This window comes from Anthonomus grandis, chromosome 11, assembly GCF_022605725.1.
Source record: "Anthonomus grandis grandis chromosome 11, icAntGran1.3, whole genome shotgun sequence".
Classification (NCBI taxonomy): Eukaryota; Metazoa; Arthropoda; class Insecta; order Coleoptera; family Curculionidae; genus Anthonomus; species Anthonomus grandis.
The window spans coordinates 18,151,874-18,178,088 of NC_065556.1; the positions used below are offsets into that span (position 1 = coordinate 18,151,874).

At 30.3% G+C, this 26,215-nt stretch overlaps 1 protein-coding gene across 1 annotated transcript; it reads left to right on the forward strand.

Moving 5' to 3' along the window:
- LOC126742496 (pancreatic triacylglycerol lipase-like) lies at positions 1-26,212 on the forward strand. Its single transcript, XM_050449137.1, has 12 exons — positions 1-228; positions 287-393; positions 6,477-6,635; positions 6,753-6,870; positions 11,943-12,073; positions 12,134-12,305; positions 12,407-12,505; positions 19,475-19,581; positions 19,639-19,798; positions 19,857-20,015; positions 20,067-20,235; positions 26,040-26,212. The coding sequence occupies exons 1-12, from the start codon at positions 111-113 to the stop codon at positions 26,113-26,115; spliced, it is 1,575 nt and encodes a 524-aa protein (XP_050305094.1). The 5' UTR covers positions 1-110; the 3' UTR covers positions 26,116-26,212.
- The last annotated feature ends 3 nt before the right edge of the window (positions 26,213-26,215 follow it).

Below are 26,215 nucleotides of genomic sequence, written 5' to 3' on the forward strand. Positions count from 1 at the left end.
TTCTGTCGAATTTTTGATAATTTATTTAAACGTTAATCTTTATTTAGTTAAGTGATCATCAAAGACACGGGATTTTTTTGTGTGGGAAGCGTGTTTTACATAGTGAAATAATGGTGGCAGTGCCTAATAACAGTTCCTTAATATTTCAGACTTTGTTTTATGTTATGAATCAAAGTATTATTCAGGATGAGAGTTCTTATAATTATTATTATATGAGGATAGGAAAAGGTAAGAGGAATTTTTTAAATTTGTTGTTCGTCCACTATATCTGGGTTTTGTTTTGTAGAAACCAACTCACAAAAGTGTTATGGTATGTATGGATGTTTCCAATTATCGCCGCCATGGACGTCGGAACATCGGCCAGTATCCCTGTTTCCAAACGAGTTAATCGATGTGAGTTTCTTTCTTTCATTTATTCGAAGCTACATCGTATTTAGGCTGTTTAAACATATTTTTTTCTACTTAAAACAGTCATGTGTTATAAACATGTAAAAGCCAGTTTTTTTATTCAAATTATACCATTACCAGTTTTACCTTCTCGTCACAGTATTTCTTCTTCTTCTTCTTCTTCTTCTTCTTCTTTAATTATTGAGCTCGGGTCTTTGCAAACCGCCGCTCAAATAAAGTTTCCTATGAGAGATGTACCAGTAGTTCTGAGTTTCACACCATATCTTTCATAAGGTATACATTGACATTCTTGCTTTACAACGCGATTCTAGGATTTAGAAAGGGAAAACATATATAGACTCGCTTCTCGCTCCGTGGCTTTCAGAGCATTATACAACACTAGCCAGGAAAAAAAGAACATAGCGAATACTACAAGCAATCAAAAGTTGTACAAGCATTATACAATTACGTGTAGAGAAAAGCAAAATGTACAAAATTAAGCAAAGTAAAGCAATTAAAACTATAGCAATCCGGTGGTCTTAAATGATTATATTTTGATGTTTTCATTTATAAGAAAATTTATCATTTTGTTTATTTCTTTAGATGATGAATTGAAGAGATTTAATGTTTATTGGTGCCCCTGTTTCTTTTATTAATTCATTATAAAGCATTTTGTCTGCAGATTTCGTATCCCACAATTAAAACAATATATTATGATTTAAATACCATTTGTTACCACATTTACAATTTGGTACTCTGGTGTCAAACAATGATTGGTTCTCATTCTGCAGGTTAATGTTATTTGTCTCCTTGATTTATATTTTACATCGTACAACCAAGGTCTTCTCTGAGGTATTGGTTGAATGTCAACATAATATCATCCTCCTCCCTGAGGCCATCTTTGGTATAAGTTTGCCAATTCTTGCCATAAGTATTTTTTAATTAGTACCAGGAGTCGACTTACTTATATGGTATTATTGGTTAATATTTTGTTGTGTTCTTTCTTTTGTTGCCAACCTGTCCGCAGTATCATTTCCTTTTATGTCCGTGCGTGATGGTATCCACAACAAGTATAGTACCATTAAAATTCAGTTCATTCTTGTTTTGTACTGAGCATTATATAGTCATGTTCCTTTCCTTGCTATAGCCTGAAGAGCATTCAATGAGTCTGCAACAATTGCCGTTCTTGTATCATGTACTCCTATGCTTCTTATCGCTTCCTGAATAGCTAAAGTTTCTGCTGTATAAGCACACAATGATTTTATTGATTCCAGCTGATCTGGTTAGGTACATCTGTCTTTATTACGTCCGTTGCCTTATTTAAATAAATCCCACCAGAGTGGGATGTTCAGTAATGATTGCAGATGACATTTCATCCTTATCTCCAAGCCGGTTACATCTACCTTTAAAATGGTTGAGTTTATAGAATGAGACAAATATTGGCAAGTATCTTATTAAAGGCCTTTTGATCTGCTATTCTGTCTATTTGTGAAAAAATTATTTTTTTTAATGAAATTTTTATGGTTTTTTTAAAGTAACCACTGGCTCTGGAAACTAGCCAGTTTACCGCTGTTCAGTAGTAATGAATGACTCCTTTAGAGGTATAAATATTGTTTGAGAGTAGAAAAAAATTATTTCAAGTTCCTAGAAGACAAAAATAATTACGTATAATGCCCTCGAAAATGGAAAATTATACCAAATGCCTGCCTTAAATAAAGTTAAGATTTATTTCAGATATCTTGAAAGACATAAATAAGTACGTTAAATGACTTAAAAAATTGTAAAATTATTTCAAATTCCTGGAGGATTTAAATAAATATGTCAAACGGCCTGGACAAGTGAAAAAATTATATCAGTTTCTTGGAAGACATACACAATTACGTTAAATGACCTGGCAAATTAGAAAATAATGGCAGATATCCTGAAATAAAATGAAAAATAATTTCACATAATCACATAATAAATGGCCTGGAAATTGAAAAACTACATCAAATACCTGCCAAAAATCAAATTAAAATTTATTTTCCAATTCCTGGAAGATATAATTAATTACGTCAAACAGTCTGGAAAAGTGGAAAATCATATCCAAGGCCCTCAAACAAAATGAAAATGTCTTTCAATTTTTTGAAAGACATAAATAATTACGTTTAATGACCTGGAAAATTGGAAAATTATGTTAGATGCCCTGGAATGAAATAAAAAATTATTTGAAATTATTGGAAGTCAATAATAATTACGTTAATTGACCTGGAAAATTGGAAAAATTTGTCAGATAGAATAAAATGACAAATTATTTCAAATTCTTGAAAGATATAAATAATGATGTTAAATGGAAAATTAAATACGTCCAATGCATGCCTCAAATAAAATGAAAATGTGCTTCAAATTCTTGGAATATATAAATAATTACGTTAAGTGATCTGAAAAATGGAAAACTACGGCAAATTTCTACCTCAAATAAAATTACAGTTTATTTAAAATTCCTGGAAAATATAAATAATTAAGTTAAACGGTCTGGAAAAGTGATAAATGATATCCAAAGCCCTAAAATAAAATAAAGATGTGTTTCAAATTCTTCGAAGACATAAATAATTACGTTAATTGACCTGAAAAATTAAAAAATTCTCAGATGCCCTGGTATAAAATATATTTTTTTTTTAATTTCTGGAAATCATTAATAATTATATTAAATAATAATATGCAGAAATGGTCTGGAGTATTGAAAATACGTCCAATGCATGCCTCAAATAAAATGAAAATGTGTTTCAAATTCTTGGAAGATATAAATAATTACTTTAAGTGATCTCGAAAATTGCAAAATCATGTCAGACACCCAGGAATAAAAGGACAACTTATTTCAAATTTCTGGAAGTCTTTAATAGTTACATGAAATGATTTGGAAAATGGAAAATTACGTTAAATGCCTGCCTTAAATAAAATAAAAATGAATTTCAAATTGCTAAAGAATATGAATATTTACGCCTGGAATAAATTGCAAATTTATTTGAAATTACTGAAAGTCATTAATATATTATGCAATAAATGATCTGAAAAATGGAGAATGACGTCAAATGCCTGTAAAAAATGAAAAACCAGTCCATATTTCTGGGAAACATAAACAATTAGGTTAAATGGCCCTTAGAAAATGTCTATAATATGTAAATAAATATTAAGTTAAACAGCCTGGAGAATTGAAAATTACCTCAAATGCCCTGGAATAAAATTAAAAAAATATTTTAAATATCTGAAAGGTATTTAGTCGGATGTCAAGGTATTAAGTCCAGAAGTCTCAAATTACTAAAAAATGTGAAAAGTTATTTCGAAAGCCTGGAAAAAATATCTATTTTTAGAAAAAATAAAGAAATAAATAAAGACTCTGGAAATCGCTTAAATTTAGTTCATATGTCTGGAAACAAAAAAAACACCTAAAATGCCTAAAAAAATATAAAACATTTCCTGGAAAATACCCAAACTGATCCAAAAGCATGGAAACATTTTTTCAAATCCTTGGAAGACTTAAATAATACTTAAGTTCCCTAGTATAAAATAAAATGCGACATTATATGGGAAATTCTCTGGAAGGAAATGCTCGAAAGCCACAAAAGCCTAGAAAAGTGTACTAAATCTCTAAAATACCATAAAAAACGTTCGATTCTTCAACTTTTCCAAACAATTCTACCTAAGTTTTAGACTTAGAACATTGGAAGGCTAGAAGTAGCATTGCCATGAAACTATGAGCAGTTTGTCCGATGCAATGATGCCAAATGCATATGTAGAAATGGCCAAAAAACACTTTATAATATCAATCAAATTTGTCACCTATTTCAGCAGGCACAAAACAATACTACTGTTCCCTCTTTAAGAAAATAAGAAGCATTTTCTTCAATAAAAGATCATAAGATACTCTTGATACTGTTGATTCCACCGACACAAGGAATCTTTACTAGTAACGTCGTCAATAAATATTGACTTGATAAATATTTATTAAGAATAGATTATGCTTTCAAATATAAAAAAATATTACCGTTGATGAACGCTTTATACATTTTTTTAGCGTACTTCTTTAGAGAAAGGTACCTATCTAATATAAAGCATTTTTATGGAAATTAAATATTTTATAAATATTATAGATTTCTTAATAAGTTTTTATAATTTTACGTTTATCATGACAGTATCATGATGTTATGACCACAGATGTAAATAGCTCCGCAGCTGAAGATCTTATTTTTGCGCTTAAAATACGATATATCTATTTTTGATTCAAAATGTAACAGCAATAAGTTAAATTAACATTATTATGTGCGTTGATATATAGCTGAAAATATCCTCTTTTGTGTGTAAACTTGACAACAGAGAATCGATGGATATGTTTGTAAATGAAACATCCCCCTTACCCCTGTGCACCGGAAGTCATTAATAATTACATGAAACGGTCTGGAAAATGGAAAACTACATCAAAAGGCCTGTCTTAAATCAAATTAGTATTTATTTTAAATTCCTGGAAGATATAAAAAAGTATGTCAAACGGTCTGGAAAAGTAAAAAATTATATCAACGGATCTAGAACACAATGAAAATTTATTTTAAATTCATGGTAGACATAAATAATTACGTTAAATGACCTGGAAAATTCGAAAATTATGTCAGATGCTCTGGAATAAAAAGAAAAATTAGTTCAAGTTCATGAAAGACAAATAATTATATCAAACGACCTAGAAATGTGTAAAATCACGTCAAATGCCCTGCAATCAAATAAAAAATTATTTCCAATTTCTGAGAGACATAAATTACGTAAAATATCCTGTAAAATGGAAAATTATGTCAAATGCTCTGAAATAAAATTATAAATTATTTTAAATTCCTGGGAGCCATAATAATTACATTAAATGACCTGAAGAAATTAAAAATTTCTTCAAATTTTTGTAATAAAATGAACAATTATTTAAAATTTCGGTAAGTTGATTCGAAAGAGAAGAGTAAATAGATTCGTTAAAAGGCCTGAAGGATGGAAATATCTATTTTTAGACAAAAAGTAAATAGGAAGGCCTAAAGACTGTTTAAAATTATTTCATATCCCAGGAAATAGACAAAAAGGACGTAAAATTCCTAAAAAAATATGGAACATTTCCTGGAAAATGCCCCAATTAACTCAAAAGCGTGGAAAATTATTTCAAATCCTTGGAGGACTTATATAGCTGCTTAAGTTCCCTAGCATAAAATAAAGTGACTTCAAGCTATTAAAAACGAATTGAAAATAAGAAAAACTACGCGATATTCTCTGGAAGAAAATGCGCTACAGTTAAAACTTATCCAAAATCTCTCAAATACGAGAAAAAATTTTCGATTCCTAACTTGTTCGGGTTTAAGCTTTAAAGATTTTACTACAGTTTTCACTTTTGCTGGTGTAAATATTTCATTAATTTCAACGTCGGATTCGTTCAGTCTTTCAAAGATACTCAGAAATTGCTGTTTAACTATAGCCGCTGCGTTTGGAATTTAGGGTAGGGCTAACATAAGAAAAAAATGAACATAAGAAAAAAACTGTTTGTAGTTAGCCAACTATGTCCTCTTTCTCAACGTTATCAATATGAGAGATGTAAAAGGGTGGCGCTAATATACTGCAATCCAGAAACCATTAAAGAACAGTTCAATTTTTTGACGTCCTTACTACATCTTGAGATTTTTTTAATAAACTTTTCAATGTAAGAGAATAACGAAAGCTTTGCCTTAAGAAGTATTCCAAAATCTTTCACCACCGTTACTCTCTTCCAGTGAAAAGAATACTATAAATAAAATTATAGAATCAAATAAAATAGGATGTATGGAATAATTGCTATGAACCTTAGCGTTGCATATAAATAGATAAATCATTAATAAATAGAAAAGCGTAAAAAAATTGTTTAGTCTTACATTGAAATCTATCGTGTAAATCGCTACATAGCCAACAAAATAATATAGTTAAATAATAATCTGCCTTTTTTTCTTAATCGCTTATTTGCAAAATATAATTCGCTATTAGCATTATCCTTATACTTAGTCATGTTCCTGTTTAATTCTTATTTAATTAAATTTAAATGTTTTTTTTTCAAGATCGAACCCAATTACCTTGTCTACACAAGACGAATCCGGGACAATCCGAGCCTAATTAATGTAAATGATTTCGACTACGTCACCACGTCCGATATAGAGCCTTTAAAACCCATTTACATTATAACCCACGGATATATGGAAGGAGGGGGCATATTTTGGGTAAGATAAGACTTCAGTAAAAAACACAGCCAAATATATTCTTATATCCGAATTTTTAGTTTGGTTAGATTAAGGTGCATTTATCTAAGAAACATGTAATTTTAATTCTTTTTTCAGATAAAGGACATATCTCAGGCGTTGTTGGATCAAGAAGACTGTAACGTCATAGTCATCGATTGGCATTTAGGATCCAGTCCTCCATACACACAAGCAGTCGCTAATATCAGATTAATAGGTGAGTAGCTAAAGTAAGAAAAGAAAATTATTTTTTTCTAATGTCGCGTCTTATAGCTTTTGATACCACCATGTTAAGTTGTCTTAGCTCTTCAGCAGCAGTCAGTTCTTTAGTTGTCAAGTCCCTTCTTTGTTTCATCTTTTGCATAATCGGTTATTTGATTCTTTGATGGTTGTAGGGCAGTATTCATTTTGCTTCTCTACCAGGGCAGTAGTGAACAGCTTATGATATTCCTTACCAACGTAAATCATTAATTTGACTCGTACAATTGCGAAGTTAGTTCCGAAGGTTACCTTATTCAGTGTCTTTAATTTATTTTATTACGTCTTTAACTATGTATCTTCTGTCGGTAATGATGAAATTTATTTAATTTTTTGTTCATTCATTCTTCTGACGTAGAAAGCAGGAAGATAAAGAATAAACAAAGGCCTAGTACATTTTTTACCATTGTGTTTATAAAAGCCACAACTAGGTAAATGTATGTATACTCAAAAACAGAACTACACATATTCACAACTAAAAAAGTAATGGTTAAACAAGGATCAAAATTACTGCCTGATATTACTCTAAACGTAGTAAGGCTGGTACTAAGGAAAACAAAAAATAATAAGGCCTCTTGAGAGTTGGAAACTATTTACCCAAAAAAATGTTTTTAATATCTGTCTTTTTCAAATAGGTCATACGCCATGCTAAATCTGTGAGTCAAGATACGCCATCATAATCTTGATCCACAGATGATACAGCTGAACTGGAAAACTCTTGACTAATAATCATACTTAGTGACCTCTATAAACTCTTCACGAGAATTGAACTACCAGCTAGATGAAGGAAATGAATCCAAAAAATAGATTTTTGTGAAATCGCTAAAAACTATTTATTTCTTCTCTTTAATTTTTTACTTATGTAATAATGAGATCTAATATAAAGTATAGTTTATTTAGGTTAATTAAGATTGAAAGAAACCATTCATTGATTCGAGTTATTTAGAAATGATAAGAAAGTTTTGGATGTATTTCTTTCTTACAACTTACAATTTTTTTTTAAGGAATGTATACAAAAAAAAGACACAAACATTTATGGAAAAACTTGTTTTTATTCAAGATAACTTATAAAAAATAATCAAATTAAATTCTTGAGTCTTGAGTCAAAAATCTGTTAAGCTATCCTTCTTCCGCAATGGTGTCATCTGAGGCAGTAGTAGTTGGCCATGTAAGGATATTCTCATAGAATTGTTTTTTGTCTTCTGGAATATACTGAATGATTTTCTGAACGTCTTCCATCTTTTTCTGGTTAATTGGTATTTTTGCTCTGGTAGTATATTTCAGCATGCCATCTATTTGTTCTGAAGCTGTTACGTAGCCTTTATGGGAGGAACAATACTCTAAATATTTATATTTAGAAATCATAAATGTACAACTTTTGTCCACTAGTGGCTTACTAGTTTTTTTGTAATAATTTCGCCAGATATTTTTAAAGTTCAATATATCTTTTGAGGTAATTTCTGTTACTGAAAATCCTCTTGTTTTGTATATTATACTCCTCTGGTACGTAAATTCTATATTTTCTTCTAAGTCTTTTTGCTGTTCCGAAATTTCGATTGCACTGTAAAAAGGAATGTCCACCCACAGGAAAGTACTACTATATTTTATCGAATCGTCCAGTTGAAACCAACATGAGCATGAAGCGTATCAGGGTATTATTGCTGTTCTGACAGCCGCAAGCGTCACTGTTCCTTGATAACGGGATCCATATGCTGGATTGTTTTTCAAAGTAGGCTGCAGACTTCATCAGGTCCTCTCTTCGCTACTTCTTCATGATATGTGTAAAAGTCTGCATTGTTTGTTTTTAAATCGTGGACACAAAACACGTAAAGCCATAGTTTCCTGAGATAGAACATTTCCTGCACTGGTATTTTTGGAAGCGGAAGGTCTTGCATGTAGTCAAAAACAATAGCTCCGACATTTTCTTTTTCTTGACATAATGTCAATACTTTTTGCTGTTTCATGTAAAAAAGAACTAATTAAAATAAATGTGTTGCTGTCCTCACTACTGCTACTATCACTACTAGACATTTTTTTATATAAATATCAACTCATAAACAAAACAAGAACTAGGCCGATGTGAATGTCAACAATAACTGAATTGTTCATTATTAGGATACAACATGCGCTGCACCGTTAACCCGACAAAAATCCACGTGACAAAACAATCCAATTATACGTTTGAAGAAAGAAATAATTCCGGGATTTATTTCCCTCTTAAAACTCTGGCATATTTGACGCTTCAATATCTCTGTAATTTATATGGTGTTTATTCCCTACTTCTAACTGGTGGTTCAATTATTAATGCACGACTTGAAAAAAAAACGATTTTATCAACCAATAGAACAGGCCAGGTTCGACAGAGCATTTAGAACCAAAGACCATCTTTATAGTATCAAAACTGTGATTGAAAAATCAATCGAATACAATAGACCTCTTGTGGCCTTCCATAAGGCCTTTGACACCGTTGAATCGGTAAAGGTGTACGACAGGTTGATACTATGTCACCCAAGCAGTTTATCACCGTTCTTAAATACGCTTTCGGGATGCTTGAATGGAGTTTAAATAATAGATGGCGTAAACAAATTTGCGCCTCGCGAATGATAAAGCTTTACTATCTGATAACTTACACGATATCGGGAAAATGCTAGAAAATCTTCAGGAAATATGTGCTTATTTTATTATAAAGAAGACTTACGCTCTTCTTGGGCTGCATATGACAGACTACAGATGTATTTAAGAGTAATCTCTCAATTTCTCTAAATCGGTGCACTTTACTGGTTATGACCTACTGCGCCGAAACTTTAACTCTTACAGTCACATCAGTTAAGGATGATATAATACAAGATGGAAAGGTCGATGCTTGGTGTGTCATTTCGTGACTACATTACAAATGATGTCTTGGCTGATGTTTTGGCTACTAAGCTTAAGTGGAACTGAGCTGGACATGTAAACCGCATGGCAGATATTCAAAAATTGCTCGAGTGGAGACCAAGCTGACAAGAGAAACAGGGAAAGACCTTTCGACGCGATGGATGGATGATATCAAAAGAATAACCACAAACTGGATGCAGAGCGCTTAAAATAGAGAATAATAGGCAGAAATTAGATGCAAAGGGAGGATGATGAATTAAGATGTAGCAGGAGAACTATTTCATGGAAAAATTGATTTAAGTCACACATTTTGAGAGTTTTCCAAAACTGGAGTCTACGAGCGAATCATCTTATATAAGCTCATGCAGTAATCTAATCTCTTGACAAGATTTTTCTTGCTTTAATATCCATGACTGACTCTAAATTTTACTATTCAATTTGCCTACTGATTTTTTGAATGAATTCCAAAAAAAATGTTGGATTATAGTACAAAAACTAAAAGGGAGGAATATTTTATTTTTTGGAACTAAGATGATTTGTTGTAATTATTTGCCCGATATATTATCGACCGATTATCTAAATGATCGAAAAAGTAGTTATCCTAACTGTGTATCCTAACGAACCCAGAGGCGGAAAATATTGTTCTGTGTAAATCATTTATGCAATGTTGTCCATTTTCGTATCCGCAAAAGAGGTTTTTGGCGCTATTTCCATAGACTGAAGTTTAAGTTTTGTGTCAAAATTTAATAAAACATCAACAAACTCATAGGAACATTAACAAATTAAAGTTCATGTTGTTTAAACCCCATCTCTTAATTGCGTTATTAAGAAATAATGAGGAAGTTGGTAAAACAAAACAATTTAATGATGTTTCAGTTGGTTTCAAAATATGCTTTCAAGCAGCCATTTAATTAACATTGACTGGGCTAGAAATTATATTTGGCGGATCTGCTATGTAAGGAAGCTAAACATATTTATTATAAGACTGTTATGGTATAAGTTCATCTAATTAGTTCTTTACAGATCACAAATCAATTTAATATGCTGTCAAAAACAAGGCAAAAGTCCATGTCATACATGTATTGGGCTAATTTGTCTGATGAAGTGGGACCTCTGTGTTACTCTTCTTTTAACAAATTAGAGAAATAGTTTTAAATTAAAAAGTGAGATCATATAATTATTTGATTTTTGAGAAATTCAATCTTCAGCAACTACTGCATAGATGGATGAAGATTTGTAACTCCATACCTGGATACCAGAATATGGTACAACATTCTTGCTTTGGTCTAATTTGAGTAAAAGAGAGGAGCCTGAGGGTGGCTTGCAGATAAGTCTTTTGCCCCAGATATAGTATAAGAAATATAGGTGGAAAACCTAATCCGTTGGTTAAAATGAGCTCCTTAAATCATATCAATTTCATCTACTTTATTATTTAGTTTTATATTTACTAATGTATAATTACTTTTTTCTGATGAAACTTATTTACATTTGCTTGGACACAATCTGCCACAATTACTAAAAGATGTTCCTCTAAATGTAAAACAGAATATGTGGTTTCTACATGTTGGGGCTCTACCACATTTTAAACGAGAATATAGGATGCAATGGATCCATTTCTTAGCCTCCTGCCTCCTCAGATTTGGGATTTTTTTCTGTGGGGATATTTCAAAGAGTTGGTGCATCATGGAGATAGGATACTCCGAAAGAACTGCAAGAGCGCATTGATAATTCTTGTGATTTAATTCATGAACACCAGGATTTTATTTTCAAAGCTTGTAAAGAGTTTTGTGGATACGCCCAGCAAGATTGTGTGATAATCGAACAAATGGGGACAGTTTTAGAAATTTGTTGTAAAAACGATAACTATTTAACTTAATAAAGATTTAGAAAATTATATTTTCAATAATGTGAAGTAACTAACACTTATTATGCAACTTTTATATAGATGATTTTCGGTATAATAACTTCCTTTGACGAGTCCTACAAGGTGTTAAAATACTCAACTCAACTTTGAAAATCCGCTGTATACTAGTAATAGACCTACCTTGAATAAAACCGTGTTGCTCTGGGTTTATAACTGTTACGTAATACTCGTATGATGAAATTTAATTACACAATATTTACCTACATTTTTTCCATTATTATTTATTTTTTTAGGCACAATGACTGCGCATCTACTAAACGACGTTGCACAATACACCGAAAATTTAGGAGTAGAGCACGTCCACTGTATTGGACATTCTTTAGGTGCCCACTTGTGTGGATATATAGGATATACTTTACAAGATGTAAGGGATAGTTATTATGCTCCTAGAATCGAGAACTTATTAAAATACCCCTTTTACCAGGTTTTCGGCTTAAATCTGGGAAGAATCTCAGGTCTGGACCCCGCTGAGCCACATTTTGCCCACGCTGCCAGACCGGTACGTTTGGACAGGACCGCTGCCAAATATGTGGATATTATCCATTCCGATGCCAGTCAATTTATACGCGGCAGCTTGGGAATGACTGAAAGTATAGGTAAATATACAGTGGATGATTGAAAAAATTCCATGTTATAAAAGGCGGTGTTTAGCAGTAGTTCAAACAGTGTTTTTGTTTAATTCAGGCGAAGTTTTTAGGTCACATAGACTTTTTTCCTAACGGTGGCAGTAACCAGCCAGGGTGTGGCAAGAGTATGGTTCAATTTATTAAAGATGAAAAAGGAAGCGTTTTTAATGGTATGTACTGAATATTTTTATATGATATTCTCTTTTTCCGATACTCTCGCTTTTTTAGTTAGGTGTAATTTTATCCACTAAATATAAAGAACTATCAACATTTTAAACTTTGAAATGGATATTGCAACTTCATAATTTTTATTTATTTAGAGTTATTTTTGGGCATAATTTATTAACCAATTAAAATATTGTCAGATTAATAAAGACGAATTCTTGATCATAGACTTGAGGGTAAAAACATAAATCTAGCTTAAGAATTTGCTTAAGTAAAGTTTTGTTTAGGTAATTTTATGTTAGGTATATTATGAAGAATATTTTCACGAAATAATTAGAAGATACTTAAAGGATACTTAGTGAAAAAAGAGCATTCTTATCCAATAGTTTCCTATAACATTGTTTCTAGTATCTCTAAAACTTTTTGATTTATGGGAAATATTAGCAATTCAATACCCAAGAGCACCAAGGCACCAAATTTAAAACTTTAAAATATATTTAAACCATTGCAATATTTAGATTTTATTATCAGACATAATTAATTAATTAAACATAATTTAGGAAATATAAAAAACCTCAAATTTTTCAGAAGAACAAAATGAAACTTTACATATGTAATAAGTTTATACGTAGCAGAATTTTTATTTAATAAAATTTGGATAAAATGGCAGAGAATATAAGGAGGATAAAGATGTTTCATAATCTTTACTAAATAGAAAAGGAAAAATAAATATATTACATTTTATCTGTCAAAATGTTACAGAAAAACCTAAAAAATATTAAACAGAATTTCGATTGTCATTGATAGAGAGAATAAATAAAAAAAATTAATAAGTCAATAAGATTATGTGCATTTCCAATAGTGGTAATATATTATGTATGACTTTTCAGATCGGATTAACCATATCCCAAAGTTTTGCCTTAATTTGGTACATTATTTTCCAAGCGTTTTTTGTGTCGGAGGTCCTTATTTTAATTGATATTGGGTGATAAACAGCTTTTCGTTTCAAATAACAATCGATTAAATTCGAATCGAATCAAAGTAAAAAACTCTTAAAATTTTTAAAATCAATAGTTCAAATGAAATAAAACAATTATTAAATAGGAGAAAAATTTTGAAGAAACCTAAAGAAATTAATTTTAAGGCTTTTTCGTTTTAGAAATATAATTTTCTTATTTCGATATTTTAATTTTTTGTATTTTTACGACAAAAAAAATATTAAATAAGAGGGAATAAAGTGGACGAAAACTTTAAGAAATTTGAATTTTGAGATATTTTAATCTTTATTATGAATACTTAATTTGTTTATTAAAATATTGTCAGGCCAAAAATGTTAAATTTAAATCCGGTGGCGGTAAATAAATATTTTAATATATGGGGCGTAGTCAAATGTAAGATGACATAACGTACGTACCTGGAAAAAATAAATGCGTTGAGCAACCAATTTCCTAATTATGTTATTTTATTTAGTATTTAGATATTTTGATTACTAAAAGATTTAAACATTTGTAACTAGTTAAATTATTATTTAACAGCTATTTATTATATTTGGAATATTATTACGCATTGTGTCTGTCACCCACTAGCGCAATATAAATGTGCTATTAACTGCTTAAACAGATAGTAAAATAGGATATTTGAAAAGGTATAGTTTCATACTATAAATAGTACAGGAAAACGTAGTCTGCAACATACAAATCTATAAGTGGCTCAAACACTCCACAATAGCAATAAAGAAAATAATTGCTCTGCAAGTGGCTCAAACACTCACAATACAGAAAGATTGCTCTGTGGCTCAATCACTCCACAATAAGCAACTTGTTGGTAAATAAATCTACGTTATATGGCCATTTTACGTAAAAGGAAAAAGATGATATACAGCTCTAGCATTCTGCTTTTAATAAATGAATTATCTGTAAATATTTTATGTTGATTAAACAGGTAATAAATGTTTTATGTCAAATATTATTATTATCTTGTAAAACACATATATTTAAAATAAAATGTTGAAATGTAAATAGCAACAACAATAAAAATAGGAAATAAAAAATAATGAAAATTGGATATGCTCCGTGAGAAAACTCACCAGTATAAAAATAATCCAAAATAAGGCACAAGCACTTAAAACAAATAATATTCACGCACGCTACTTTTACTTCAAAAGTCGAATACGTTTTAAAAAGATCTTTTAAGCAAAGTTTTGATCTCAGGGCTCTTAGACTGGATGTTTATGAGATCGAACCTCAAGTATCGAATTACTCTTGTATGGCTTGTCCATAAATTCTTTCTTAATCTTAATAGTTATTGCGGCGTTAAAAGAAATGGGATGAAGTGTTTAGTCTAGTTTAATATTTTTTAAAGAAAAAAAAACTTACATCTTACAATATGTATAAAATAAATTTGTAAAGAACTTTAAAATAGGCAAGATAAAGTTGAAACACGTGTAACGTGAAAATTTAAGAATATTTAGAATTTAATTCGAAATCTGTATTGCTTAAAGTATTTAAACAACAAAAAAACAATTATTTAAGAAAAACTTCAAAAATCTTGAATTTTTAAAATTAAATATGTAATTAAAATAGAATTTTAAAAGATATTTTATATAGAAGGAAAAACTTCTTTAATTATAAACTTTCAAGTAATTTTTAATTTACTTAGTACCTACTTATTACTATTTAAAAAATTGAATAATAAGGGAAATTTTAAGTGCGTAAATAAATCATTTGACTATTTTTGTGCCTTTAAGTATTTTAATTCATGGACATTAAACGCAATTATCTATTTGAGAGATAATAGATTTATGTAAAATTCATCTTTTTGGATTACTTCTAACTGGTTGATTTTAAATTGAGACAAAGTTAAGCAAAAGTGCAAAAATACTAGAAGAATATGGCATTGTATAAAAACAATTAATTAGGCAGTGACAAATCTTTACCATAGTAATAAATCCAAGCTTCTTAGAAAACTTTCTCAATATAAAATATAATATTATCAACATGTACATAGAAACTTAAACTGAAGTCTAGTGTTGTATTCGAATAAGGTAAGGTGGGGTAAGTGCAAAAAGCGGGAAAATGTAACCACGCAAGCCACACACAAAGCTAGTATATTTCAACCAGTAAAACCAGCGCCATCTGGTTCCTAACGTGAACCTAAAAGCTCATCATAAAGACCGAATCTTTACAGTAATGCATCTATTGTTTATACGTCTTAGTTTCAAGCTAAGCGCGAGAGACTGCATTAAGGCGAAGCACGTGCATTTTTAATTTGCTGGCTTTTGCCGAAAAACTGAAGGTGAGTATATTATTTTAGGTGAAATAATAGGGTATGAGGGTATTATTTATGAATTGTATTTATTGTTTTAAATAAGTATCGCCAATTATTTTTTGTTTGTTTACATGATTGCACTTGCCTCGTCGAAAATCGACCGTGGGGCAAATGCAACCACATATTGTAGGGAAAGTGCAATCATTAAGTTCAACTTTCCCTATATACAAATATCATTTGATTGCACTTTCTCGATGGGTGTTTTTTGGTTTTAGATGGTTAGAAGCTATAAAAGCAAGACACAAAGAGGAACAGGTTATACAAAAGAAGCTATTACGGCTGCGATTCAGAGCATAAACTCTTAAGAGCTGCCTCAAAAAGATACTCTATTCCATACAGTACTTTACAGTGCTATCTGTCTGGTCGTCGTCGTGGCAAAAAAAGCCAAACTGAAGGGTGTTGTACAGCGTTAAAAAAAGAGGATGAAGCATTGCTAGTCGAGTATCTAAAAACTTTAGGAAAAAGTGGTTTTGGTCTTTCACGAAAAGAGCTTTTGGACGTCATTTAACAGTATGTGAATCGCATCAAATTAAAACACCCTTTAAAAACGGACGTCCTGGCAAAGACTGGTTTATTCTTTTTAGACGGCGTCATCAGATGATGACGATAGCAATAAAAAAACCGCAATCGGTTGAATACGTTCGAAAAAAGCAAACCGATCCGTTTATTATAAATGAATATTTCAATTTACTTGAGGGAGCCCTTCAACGGTTAAATTTGGCTGACAAACGGAACTCGGACATATGGAATTTGGATGAAACGAGTATATGTACAGATCCTAGTAAAACGAGAGTTGTAGCAGAAAAGGGAAAACCGTCGTCTAGAATTACTGGAGGCACCGGAAAAGAAAACTTCACGTGTTTGGTAGCTGCTAATGCTAGTGGTGAAAAAACACCACCTTTAGTAATTTTTAAGGGATTCAACTTATGGTCCTTAACTGCGAAATCTTTATTAACTTTTTAAAGAATAATTTGGGGACTACATTCACTGAAGAGAGACCTGTGCTGCTGATATACGACGGACATGCCATCCATATTACCGAAGAAGTTGTACAGTTTGCAAAAACCTAAAATATTAAAATTTTAAAATTACCAGCCCATACAAGTCATTTGTTGCAACCCCTAGACCTTTCTGTTTTTAAATCAGTTAAAGTATTTTGGGATGAAAGTTTGTGTGTTTGGCAACGAAAGAATCCAGGAAGGTGTGTTTTACAATGGGAGTTTGCACTCCTCTTTGGAAAGATTTGGGCCAATTATTAAAAGCGGATTTCTAAAAGGAGAAATTTTACCATTTAATAGGAATGTTATAACCCCTGATACTTATGATCGTGATATATGGTTAAAATACCAACAATTTTGAGCAGTAAAACAATAATAAGCCATCAGTATCAGATAAACCTACAGACATTATAACCGAAAAGACACCGGAGCAAAGTGACCCATGTTTTAAAAATATTTTATTGGATACAATACGATTGAATAAATCGGAAAATCCTTAAGCGATTAGACCGCGAAAAAAATTTCAGCAGGTGCTGAAGTTTTAACTGCTACAGTGGCACACACAATAATTCTTGAAAGCAAAACTACGAAAGTCTTTATCGAGCAAAAGGATGTTTCAAGCACTAGTGGAATGAACAAATGGAAATCTAAACAAAAACAGGAAGATAAGTTCAATCTTCAGATGACGAAGAGCCAACATATATTCACACCGAGGATGACATAGATTTGGAATCAAATAGTTCCAGAGAAAGCCTCTCAAGATTTTGTGATGTACAGGAAATTACTGAAAAATCTGATGGCTCAGAAAACATACCTTTGAGCGAATTAAAAAACCTCAGATAAGGATCAGCCTAAAGATCTAGCCGTAGGCACATACATAAAAGTGGCATTCAAATCTCGAAGTTGTGAGAAAATATACGTTGGCTTAGTGACCGAAATAATTGAGCCATTTAAAATGTATGACTGTTCATTTATGAAAGCTGCTGTAGGGCAAAAATATCCCAAAAATACTTTTATTTTCCCAGACGTAGAAGACAAATCAGTGGTGTATAAGTATAAAGTTTTGGAATGTTTAAATAGACCGTTGGTCAGACGTGGACTTTACTTGGTTTTTTTGTACTTTTTCTCAAATTTCCACTTATGTTACATTTCTTTGGTTTAAATAAAAAATATGCTTATATTTTAAAATATTGTTTCCTTTTTTCTGATGGTATGCATTTTATATTAAAGATATATCACAAATATAATTTATTCCGATTTTTTAAGCTTACTAGAAATATGATGCTCTTTCGCGTTCTTTTTTATAATACGATTTAACTTCTTATTTTATGTCCAATTGCACTCTCCGGTTGGGAAAGAGCAATCACCTGCAACTAAAAATATATATTATTATATTTCCAAAATTTGTAAAAGTCTTTATATTTTTAATACTATATCTTTATAGGAAACTCCTGAACAAGTTCGCAAACAAAAATTAATTCGGCAATGTATATATTAAAAAAAATATGAAGATGTAAAGAGGTACTAATAAAATTCTTGGTCGCACTTACCCCACCTTACCTTATTTAATTTCTTTGCTATATATTAATTTTTCCTTATTTACGGTAATCAACCTGATATTTTACAAAATCTTAAAACTCATTACTGACTCACTCACTTACTGAGACTCGGCTAGGAGTACTGATGAAGATTTTCATCACTGAAGAATACGATTGTTTATCATTAATTAATAACATTCAATGTTTTTTTTGCATTCTACCATAACAAATTTAAAAACAGACATAATATTGTCAAATTTTAACTGATTTATACAGTGCTTTTATTTAATGTTCCCTCCCCCTTTTTATTTTTTGAACGAATTAATTCAAAATATTGAAACTTAAGGTAATGCAATTGATGAATGAACTGGCCCCATTAAAAAAGGTCTAGAGGTATCAAATCTGGCAAGCGAGCTGGCCATTCCACAGGTCCTCGACGGCTATTTGAAGCAAAGGTGTACGAAACTGAACCTGCTTCAGTATTGGATTTACGACAGACAATAATGAATATTTGTAGAAATATCGATGTTAGTGTATTTGAAAATGTTCGGTGTGAAATTTCGGACCGACTGTTCTTGTGTCAAAAAGTTCAAGGCAACCACTTCCAGCATCTTCTCAATTGAACTCAATGTATTTATTCGATATATCAAGTTAAATGTTAATGTATTCAGGTAATTATTAAATGTTCCATTATTTTGTAGTAGGTAAAGGTATTGAATTTATATTCTAGGGTTATAAAGTACTCGTCAGGAGCTTTAAAATGATGTGCCACAAGACCACCCTTTCCATTTAATTTTTTTTTCTAGCCATCTTAAAATTTTCATCTGTTAATTGTGCTTTAAAACATAGTATTTATTCATCAATTGCATTACCTCATGTTTCAATATTTTTAATTGATCCGTTCAAAAAATAAAGTAGGGGGGAGGACATTAAAGAAAAGCACTGAATATATTCAAAAAATTTATTTAATAATTCTATAAAGACTTCCTATTAGTAATGAAAATTAATTATATCATATTATATATCTATTTATATGATAAATAAAAGCAGTCATAGAACCCAAACACTTATATTCAATACTAATTTATCATTGATTAATTATGTTTTTTAGGTGTTAAAAAATATCTTGGGTGTAATCACCAAAGAGCACATCAGTTATATCTGGATAGCATCAGGCCTACATGCTCATATCTCACCATTTCTTGCACCTCATATGAAGTGAGTGATATAATATGTTGTTTCAAATAAATTTTATTATTATTCAATTATTTCCAGGACTTTGTGGATGGCAAATGCTGGGAATGCGGTAAATATGGAGAAAGATGTATTAAATTCGGGTATCACTCGAGAAAACACTATAATAAATTTTATGGTGATGGCATGAATTTTAGCTTGAATCAGTATTTGATTACTAGCAGCGAGAGACCATTTTGTAGTGAGTATTACTTACACTTGCAAATAAAATGTATTTAAATATTTTTTTTTATTTTTAGGAGGCCATTATAGAATAATAGTTAAAGTATCAGACACAAACGAGAGTACAAAACATGGCGGCGAGATTGGAGAACTGATTTTTAAAATGCACAATACGATTGATGGACAAGGTGCTAAGACCTCTGAAATTAGTTTTATTAGTGGATATTATCAGCCAGGTACTTTTTCTACTTCATATAAAGTTTTATTTGTAATAAATCGTTTTTTAGGTGGGATATACATGAAGGTTGTATCGGCTGAAGAAGTGAAACTAAGAGCAGTTGAGGTACGGTGGAGGCATAATAGTAGCCTTTTTAATCCATTGACATGGAGGTTTTTGACTACACCGAAAATTTACTTAACGAAAATTACAGTGGAAAGTTTGGAAAACCAACAGAGGTAAGCAATAAGTACCTTTTTTAAACTAAAACTCTAAAGCAAAGGTGGTTTACCGAGGTTCAATATTTATTTGAAAAGAACGAAATACGAGAATTAAATAACTGTAGATTTTCTTGAGACGTATTCGATATCACAAATCTTAATAATTTTAATTTTGGAGAGTATAAAGTGTTTACGCAATATTTTTTTATTTAATTTAATATTTCACATGATACATTAATGATACAATTTAGAGACAACAATAGATTTTAAAGAAATTAAATTATTACTTACCACAAAAATGGATGTAGCCAGAAATGGACATATCCAAAAATCGTTAAAAAATCTGCATCAACCAGTACATTTTTTGAACATTACCATAATATTAAAGTTAAAAATCAATAAAGGTGTGTCTCTAGTAAGATTTTCAATAAACGTGAAAAAAGATGGATAGTAAGAGAAATTACAAATAATCCTAAAAAAGGTATCCTGAATTTACGCGTTAAGGTGGAAAGAAAAAAAGAATTTACATACTAAAAGCAGCCTTTTATTAGAATAATAGGAGAGAAATTAGACGTCCAAAATTGGAGTTTGCCAGACAGTGTATCAATAAGGACTTGAACTATTAGACTTTTGCTAATTATAAAATTATAATTATACTAAAATTATAATATTAAACTTTAAATTATTTGCTAAAAAGAAAAAAATAACTTAATTAAGATTCAATGAGACAATTGTGTGAAAAACCCCAATGAAGAGTTAAAATTAATAGCTAGGCATGATGGAGTTGCAGTGATGAATATTATCTGCAGGTATAGGTAATATGCATTTTATTGGATCAATACATTTATTTGAACATTTAAACTTGTTAAAAAATGTTATCATTAATAACACATCATAGGTACAGGCTTTGAACTTGGTTGCTTTATATTTTGCCCAAATGTTAATAAAGCACCAGCATAATTGCCAAATTTGGATGTATTTAAGTAAATAGCGTTGTACTATTATGAAAAGATAAATTAAAGAAATGAAAAAATTTTGCACAAAAGTTGAGGAGATCAAAATCTTTAATTTTTGGTTAGTACCATTTAAATCACCCACCTAACTATAACACTAAATAAGTTATATTCGACTTTGTTCAGCGTCAAACCTAAATACAACTATCGGACATAAATTTTGAAAATATCTCAAGTAATGATTTCTCAAAAAATTCGTAAGAACATTAAATAAACCTTCAGTCTTTCTCTATCGATCACTATTAAAACCACCCTCCTTACTATCATAGTAACGAAGTTACACCAAATTTTGTTCAGTGTCGATCTTAGATGCACCTATCGGGTTCAATTTTCTAAGATATTTAAAAAAATATTAATTCTTTAAAAAAACTTTAGAAACATTAAATAAACCTTTAAATTTTGGTTAGTCAGCACCGTTTAAATCATCCTGCTAACTATAATACCAAAGAAGTTGCAGCTGATTTTGTTTTTCGTCAATCCTAAATGCAGCTGTCGGGCCTAAATTTCAAAGATATCTCAAAAAATAATAATTTTTTGAAACATTTATAGGAACATCAACTAACCCTTAGTCTTTCTCTACCGATCACTTTTAAAATCACCCTCCTCACTTTCATAACAACGATGTGACACCAAATGTTGTTCAGTGTTGATATTAGATATACCTATCGGGTTCAATTTTTTAAGATAATTAAAAAATATCAATTCTTCAAAAAAACTCTAGAGACATTAAATAAACTTTTAATTTTTGATAAGGCAGCACCGTTTAAATATAACACCCTCTTAACTATAACACTAAATAAGTTATATCCGATATTATTCAGCGTCAATCCTAAATACAACTGTCGGATATAAATTTTGAAAATATCTTAACAAGTAATAATTTCTCAAAAATTCGTAAGAAAATTAAATGAACCTTTAGTTTTTCTCTACCGATCATTATTAAAATAACCCTCCTCACTTTCATAGCAACAAAGTTACACCAAATTTTGTTCAGTGTCGATCTTAGATGCACCTATTGAGTTCAATTTTTTAAGATATCTTAAAAAATATTAATTCTTCAAAAAAACTCTAAAGACATGAAATAAACCTTTAATTTTTGGTTAGTCAACACCGTTTAAATTATCCTCCTAACTATAATACCAAAGAAGTTGCAGCTGATTTTGTTCACCGTCAATCCCAAATGCAACTGTCGGACTTATATTTCAAAGATATCTCAAAAACTAATAATTTCTTAAAAAAGTTATAGGAATATCAACTAACCCTTAGTCTTTCTCTACCGATGCCTATTAAAACCACCCTCCTTACTATCGTAGCAACGAAGTTACAACAAATTTTGTCCAGTGTCGATCTTAGATGCACCTATCGGATTCAATTTTCTAAGATATTTAAAAAATATTAATTCTTCAAAAAAACTCTAAAGACATGAAATAAACTTTTAATTTTTGGTTATTCAACACCGTTTAAATTATCCTCCTAACTATAATATCAAAGAAGTTGCAGCTGATTTTGTTCACCGTCAATCCCAAATGCAACTTAAATTTTAAAGATATCTGAAAAAATAATAATTTCTTTATAAATCATAAGAATATCAACTAACCTTTAGTCTTTCTCTACCGATCACTATTAAAATCAGCCTCCTTACTTTCAAAGCAACGAAGTTACACCAAATTTTGTTAAGTGGCGATTTTAGATGCATCTATCTGGATCAATTTTCTAAGATATCTTAAAAAATATTAATTCTTCAAAAAAACTTTAGAAAGATTAAATAAACCTTTAATTTTTGGTTAGTAAGCAGCGTTTAAATCATCCTCCTAACTATAATACCAAAGAAGTTGTAGCTGATTGTGTTCACCGCCAATCCTAAATGCAATTGTCGGACCTAAATTTCAAAGATATCTCAAAAACTAATAATTTCCTAAAAAATTCATAGGAACATCAACTAACCCTTAGTCTTTCTCTACCAATCACTATTAAAATCACCCTCTTTACTATCGTAGCAACGAGGTTACACCAAAATTTGTTCAGTGTCGATCATAGATGCACCATCGGGTTCAATTTTCTAAGATATCTTAAAAAATATTAATTCTTCAAAAAAACTCTGGAGACATTAAATAAATCTTCAATTATTGGTTAGTCAGCACCGTTTAAATCATCCTCCTAACTATAATACCAAAAAAGTTGCATCTGATTTTGTTTACCGTCAATCCTAAATGCAACTGTCGGACCTAAATATCAAAGATATCTCAAAAACTAATAATTTCCTAAAAAATTCATAGTAACATCAACTAACCCTTAGTCTTTCTCTACCGATCACTATTAAAATCAGCCTCCTTACTTTCAAAGCAACGAAGTTACACCAAATTTTGTTCAGTGGCGATCTTAGATGCACCTATCTGGTTCAGTTCATTTTCTAAGATATCTTAAAAAATATTAATTCTTCAAAAAAACTCTAGAGACATTAAATAAACCTTTAATTTTTGGTTAGTCAACACCGTTTAAATCATCCTTTTAACTATATTACCAAAGAAGTTGTAGCTGATTTTGTTCACCATCAATCCTAAATGCAACTGTCGGACCTAAATTTTAAAGATATCTCAAAAACTAGTAATTTCTTTAAAAAATCATAGAAACATCAACTAACCCTTAGCCTTCCTCTACCGATCACTATTAAAATCACCCTCTTTACTATCATAGCAACGAAGTTACACCAAATTTTATTCAGTGGCGATCTTAGATGCACCTATCTGGTTCAATTTTCTAAGATATCTTAAAAAATAATAATTTTTCAAAAAAACTGCAGAGACATTAAATAAACCTTTAATTTTTGGTTAGTCAGCACCGTTTAAATCATCCTTTTAGCTATAATACCAAAGAAGTTGCAGCTAATTTTGTTCACCATCAATCCTAAATGCAACTGTCGGAACTAAATTTCAAAGATATCTCAAAAATTAATAATTTCTTAAAAAATTCATAGGAGCATTAATCAACCCTCAGTCTTTCTCTACCGATCATTATTAAATCACCCTCCTCACTTTCATAGCAACAAAGTTACACCAAATTTCGTTCAGTGGCGATCTTAGATGCACCTATCTGGTTCAATTTTCTAAGATATATTAAAAAATATTAATTCCTTTAAAAAAACTCTAGAGACATTAAATAAACCTTTAATTTTGGGGTAGGCAGCAGCGTTTAAATCATCCTCTCTTATCAACATCCTATCTTAAAAAATATTAATTCTTCAAGAAAGCTCTAGAGATATTAAATAAACCTTTAATTTTTGGTTAGTCAGCACCGTTTAAATCATCCTCCTAGCTATAATACCAAAAAAGTTGCGGCTGATTTTGTTCTTCGTCAATCCTAAATGCAACTGTCGGGCCTAAATTTCAAAGATATCTCAAAAATTAATAATTTCTTAAGAAAATCATAGGAACATTAATCAACCCTCAGTCTTTCTCTACCGAGCACAATTAAATCACCCTCCTCACTTTCATAACCACCAAGTTACACCAAATTTTGGTCAGTGTCGATCTTAGATGCACCTACCTAATTCAATTTTCTAAGATATCCTAAAAAATAATAATTTTTCAAAAAAAAACTCCAGAAACATTAAATAAACCTTTAATTTTTGGTTACTCAGCACCATTTAAATCATCCTTTTAACTATAATACCAAAGAAGTTGCAGCTGATTTTGTTCACCGCCAATCCTAAATGCAATTATCGGACCTAAATTTTAAAGATATCTTAAAAATTAATAATTTCTTAAATTACCTTCCTCACTATCATAGCAACCAAGTTACACCAAATTTTGTTCAGTAGCGATCTTACATGCATCTATCGGGTTCAATTTTCTAAGATAATTTGAAAAATAATAATTTTTCAAAATAATTCTAGAGACATTAAATAAACCTTTTACCTTTGGTTAATCAGTTTAATTCGTATATTTGTTATATATTGTGTAAATAAAATATATGTTATAAAAACAAGCTATTTAAATTTATTACTCATAAAAATTTACATTCATATACCACTAGGACAAAGTCTTATATACAATAGTTTTGTAATTACTTCTATTAAATTATATAATCATCTTCCATACAGCATTAAGCTATGAGGTTAAAATATAAATTAAATATTAAGAACGTATTAATTTCGCTGTGTCCTTAGACATTGCAAGAATTTTTGGAAATTGTGTTAGGTTATGTTTTTAGGTTAAAAATTTCAGGGTTTTGGTCTATTCATTCAGGTTCACTGTAAATTTGTAATTGAAGCAAATAAAAGTTTTTAGAAAATTCTATTTGATTTGAATGAAATATTTGATTTTCTAGAAGTCCTTTAAACATTTTAATTTTAAATTAAATCATATTTAAAATACTTTCAATTTCCTACAAAAACAGATGTTCAGAATTTAAAAAAAAACACCAAACGGGAACACTATGGCTTCGTTATTTCTTGAAAATGAAATTTGGTGAATATAGGTGTGTTACCATGTAATGATGGCAAATATAAAACATGTAAAACCATACTTACCGCAAAATCCATTTAAAATTAAAAAATAAGGTAATTTCCCGTTAAATCTAAATTAAAACATAAAAAAAATTAACATTAAAGTATCAATACCAAATTTTTTTTTTCATCAAAAATCATCGAAGTTATAGAGTATTCACGTTATCCAGGTCCATCCGATTTAAGTGATTGATTTAATAAAATATAGCGTTGATTGAATTATTATATCCGTCTATCCGTTATTATAAGGTAGGGTTATTATGTATGGGTCTGTGGTTTTATTTTAAAGTGACATTTTATTTTAGGATAACGATATGCCCGACCGATAAACAACCCCTCATAAACGAAAAACCGCAACTGCTGACGCCTGGGAACTGTTAGTTTCATAATATTCATCGATCTCCGTCTTTTATTTTGTTATATTTATTTATTTATTAAACTTATATGTTTTAATTAAAAATATTCCGTAAAAATAAAATTT